This window comes from Limulus polyphemus, unplaced genomic scaffold (genome assembly GCF_000517525.1).
Source record: "Limulus polyphemus unplaced genomic scaffold, Limulus_polyphemus-2.1.2 Scaffold3772, whole genome shotgun sequence".
Classification (NCBI taxonomy): domain Eukaryota; kingdom Metazoa; phylum Arthropoda; class Merostomata; order Xiphosura; family Limulidae; genus Limulus; species Limulus polyphemus.
The window spans coordinates 30435-34543 of NW_013669382.1; the positions used below are offsets into that span (position 1 = coordinate 30435).

The window sequence follows — 4109 nt, forward strand, 5'->3', positions numbered from 1 at the left end:
AACTAAAAACTTATATTGCTTTGTAGCATCTGGCAAGAAGATAGTGCTGGAGTACAAAAGTTTGAATTTTTTAGGATACAATTGAACTAATTTATATTTACTTAATTTTAGTTCTATGAAAACAAACATTGAACTTATATTAATTTTGGACTGCTTCTAGAATATACATAGATTTTTCTCTGCCTCTGAGAAAAATAGAAAAGGTGAAGATTTTCCACAGTCACACATCTGTAAATGAAGACAGTGCTCTGAAACCAATTCCTTACAACAGTTAAACACAACCCATCAAAAATACAGATGTGGAAAACACCTATGAAGTTAGAAGAAACACAATCTAACATTCTTTCAATGGTTTGATTTGTTTTGAATTCCACGCATAGCTACATGATGGCTATCTGCAATAGCCATCCCTAATTTAGCAGTGAAACACTAGAGGGAAGGCAGTTATTCACCACCATCCACCACCAACTCTTGGGCTACTCTTTTACCAATGAACAGAGGGATTGACCTTCACATTATAATACTCCCATAGCTGAAAAAGCAAGCATGTTTGGTGGGACAGGGATTTAAACTCATGATCCACAGACTGCGAGTCGAATGCCCTAACCACCTGGCCATACCACGCCAGTCTTTCAGTGACCTTCTCTCAACTTAATAACAGAAAACTAGGTGTAATTAATGTAAATTTTTACAAGCAAATAAAGATATCAGTTTAATTTAAGTAACATTAAGTTTCACCTACCTATGTAGTGCAACATCCAGCTGATAAACAAGTCCCTGTAGAGTTACTTGATGAGAACTGTTCAATGGAAAATGCTTATTTGCAGTGAAAATAGTAATTGCTGCTCCTGTGCTATCTCTTGTTGGCTAGAAGACAGTACACGCACCGTTAAAATTAAACAAACTTGTATCTAGTAATATGTTGAGTGTAAAGTACTATTTATTGACATTTTTCAACTGAATCTCTATATCTACACAATTTTCTTAGATTGTTCAATATTTTTCAGTTGAAGAGAATAAACACTTTGTATTTATTAGTTTTAGGACTTTGTACTTCAAATTTCAAGATATTTTTAAAAAGTTCATTTAGATGGTAAACTTTTAGTTTTCAAGATTTCTTATGGCAAAATAATTGATTTTAACCCTCAAGTTACTTACTTGATTTCCTATTATTAACTACCAGTGGAGTTCACACATTACATCATTTACTCACTCATTTTCTGTGTAAAATATATATAGTGAACCCAAGCAGTAATTAATGGGCTAACTCGTAATGTTTACTGTATTTTTGCTTGAATTATTTTGTGCAACTCGTACATTATTTGGGGGTCCTGTATCAAACAGTTATGTTTTTTTGTTTTTTTTTCACATATTCATCCAAAGTTACTCAAGAACTATTTGTGCTAGCCATTCTAAATTTTGAATTGATAGACTAAAGGGAGGCAGCTAGTCAACAACACTCACAGTCACATCTGTGGTTACTCTTGTCTAACAGAATAATGGAATATTAGCACCATTCTTATAATGCAAATGTCTCCAAATTGTGGAATAATGGGAACTAAATGATGGATCCATAGATTTCAAATCCAGCATGCTAATAATAGGGCTGCACTTGGCAGCCACCAGTTATAGACTCACAAGAAATTAACAGCATAAATAATTTATTTAAAAATTTAATTGGGTTTATACAGGGTTAATCAGTATCAAATCATCACAAACGCAGAAAGTGGAATAAAGGGCTACCATGTAGTCATTAAGTTATATTACTGATGGTAATGTTTTTAAAATGTTGAATTACAATACTAACCAAAATTCAGTTCTATTTTTTTACAATTTAAAAATCATATTTCTTTTAAAGACTAAGATATTAAACATTTTATCAGCTCTAACTTTTTGTATCACAAGAGTGCAAGTGTTTGAAATTTCAGAAAAGTATCTGCAAACATTGGCCAATCTCTACAACATTTATTAATACACAATAATATAACATCAACTGTCATGCTGTAAATTAACTCCAATTCTTAAATTATTATCGGCTTTTAAAAATAACAAACAATTTTTTCACAAATACCGGCCTGTCGGTCCTTGAGTACACCGGCCCCACAGGCATTTGCGAGAACTGCCAGATGGACAGTCTGGGCATGCTTATTATTAGAAAGTAATACCTGTACTCATCTGAAAATGTTTCTCATACCATATTTGGAGGTTTGACACAAGGAACATGTTGATATTCTTCATTAGATTTTTGTGAAAACCTAAACCTCCTGATATATGTATATATACTTTTTGTTAGCTAAATATACTAATATTTAAAAATCTTCAAGAATAATTATTTTATTTGAAAGATAATGATAACTTGTTTACCCATTTCAATAAAACAGCAAATGTAATCAATGTCAAAACACTATCCACTCATTGTTTTTATTTGCTCTGATTTGTATGTGTTATGTATGACGTTACTGTGTTGTTAAGTCACATGAAGCCTCATCTTTCAACGAAACTTCGTGTGCAATTTCCATGGAATAGCCTAATTAGTTGTCCAATGATGGGAAAAACTGAATAAACCTAAACTGGCTAACTCTGAACACACTGTCACAAATATAGACAATAAACTGCCCCAAAAAACAAAAAGGGGGAAGCTGAGAAAATGAGAGAAAAAAAAACAAGACTCTGGAGACCAATGCCACTAAATGCGAGAAAATAACCGATTTGTTCTATAGCCTTCGACTAAGTAAAGGTAAGCCTATTCCTGGGCCTAGAAATGGAACACATCTGCTAAAAGGAAAAGGCTTCAAAACAAAATTATCAACAAGAGATAAATGTTCTTATTGAGGAAAGCAAGCCAGAACAGGAGGGAAAATATTGTTGGAAAAAAACAAAACTAGAAGTTCACCACCTAGACAAAATGTAGACTCTACATTCAACTACTTTGCTTGCCCTAATACAAATCAGCACACTACACTCTCCTGAATAAGTTGCCAAATAGTTTCTGTGACTGCATTAACTGTTGTTTTAGACAGCAATGTTATAAACGATCCTCTGCCCTTTCCTCCCGAGAAATGTAACATATTGCTTGTTTCTATGCATTCACTTATGTGTTCCTGCAGACAAATGTTGTACTTGCTAAGAAGCAGAACAAACTCAAATAAATTGCCATGATTTACAGAAATGTCCTCTAAAGTGTATGCAGCCTCTGATTTGTTTCCTCTGTGGCTAAGTCCACGCTTGCCTATCACTTTCACCCGCTCCAGTACTTGCCGTCTCTTTCGCACTTGTTCTTGGCGGACAGACATTTGATTAAAAAGTAGTAAACTGTTGATATCTGGGCTGTTGGCCTTCAAAAAGTACACTTCTGCACAAGCTCTGTGCATGATACTTTTTTCATATTCTTCTATTCTCTGATGGATATGCCTCCAATCTTTCATTCCTTCAATGAACGGATTTGTTTTGGAACTCTTAGAAAATGCCAGGCAGACTGAGCAAAATAAAGAATTTATTTCCTCACAGTACATCAGCCATTTGCAGTTTGTTCCATCCTTGTGATTGAAAGCTTTTTTTATCGTAAGATCACTGGTATTTTGATTTGGGTGTTAATTAAAAATCAAAGTGTGCTGATTTGTATTAGGGCAAGCAAAGTAGTTGAATGTAGAGTCTACATTTTGTGTAGGTGGTGAACTTCTAGTTTTGTTTTTTACAACAATATTTTCCCTCCTGTTCTGGCTTGCCAAGTGAAGTACGAGAAGCTGGAATGTTCTCAGTACAAACTGACACAACTCAGGATATCACATCAAAAGATCAGTGCTCAGTTATCGTTTAGTATGTAACAGATTGCATTCACGAGAAGCTGGAATGTTCTCAGTACAAACTGACACAACTCAGGATATCACATCAAAAGATCAGTGCTCAGTTATCGTTCAGTAAGTAACAGATTGCATTCACGAGAAGCTCCTTGCACTAGCAGATTGCGAATCGTCAGTTGGGGAATACTTGCTCCACTTGCTAATACAGGTTCTCAACTGGGGAATACTTGCTTCACTTGCTAATACAGGTTCTCAACTGGGGAATACTTGCTCCACTTGCTAATACAGGTTCTCAACTGGGGAATACTT

General features: G+C 34.7%; 1 protein-coding gene across 1 annotated transcript in view; it reads right to left on the reverse strand.

The window, feature by feature from the left end:
- Positions 1-4109, reverse strand: part of LOC106470014 (tyrosine-protein phosphatase non-receptor type 9-like) — a 42977-nt gene that overhangs the window by 22732 nt on the left and 16136 nt on the right. The window contains exon 5 of the mRNA XM_013930534.2: positions 743-867. Within this exon, the coding sequence (XP_013785988.1) occupies positions 743-867 (125 nt within the window). The remainder of the gene's footprint in view (positions 1-742; positions 868-4109) is intronic.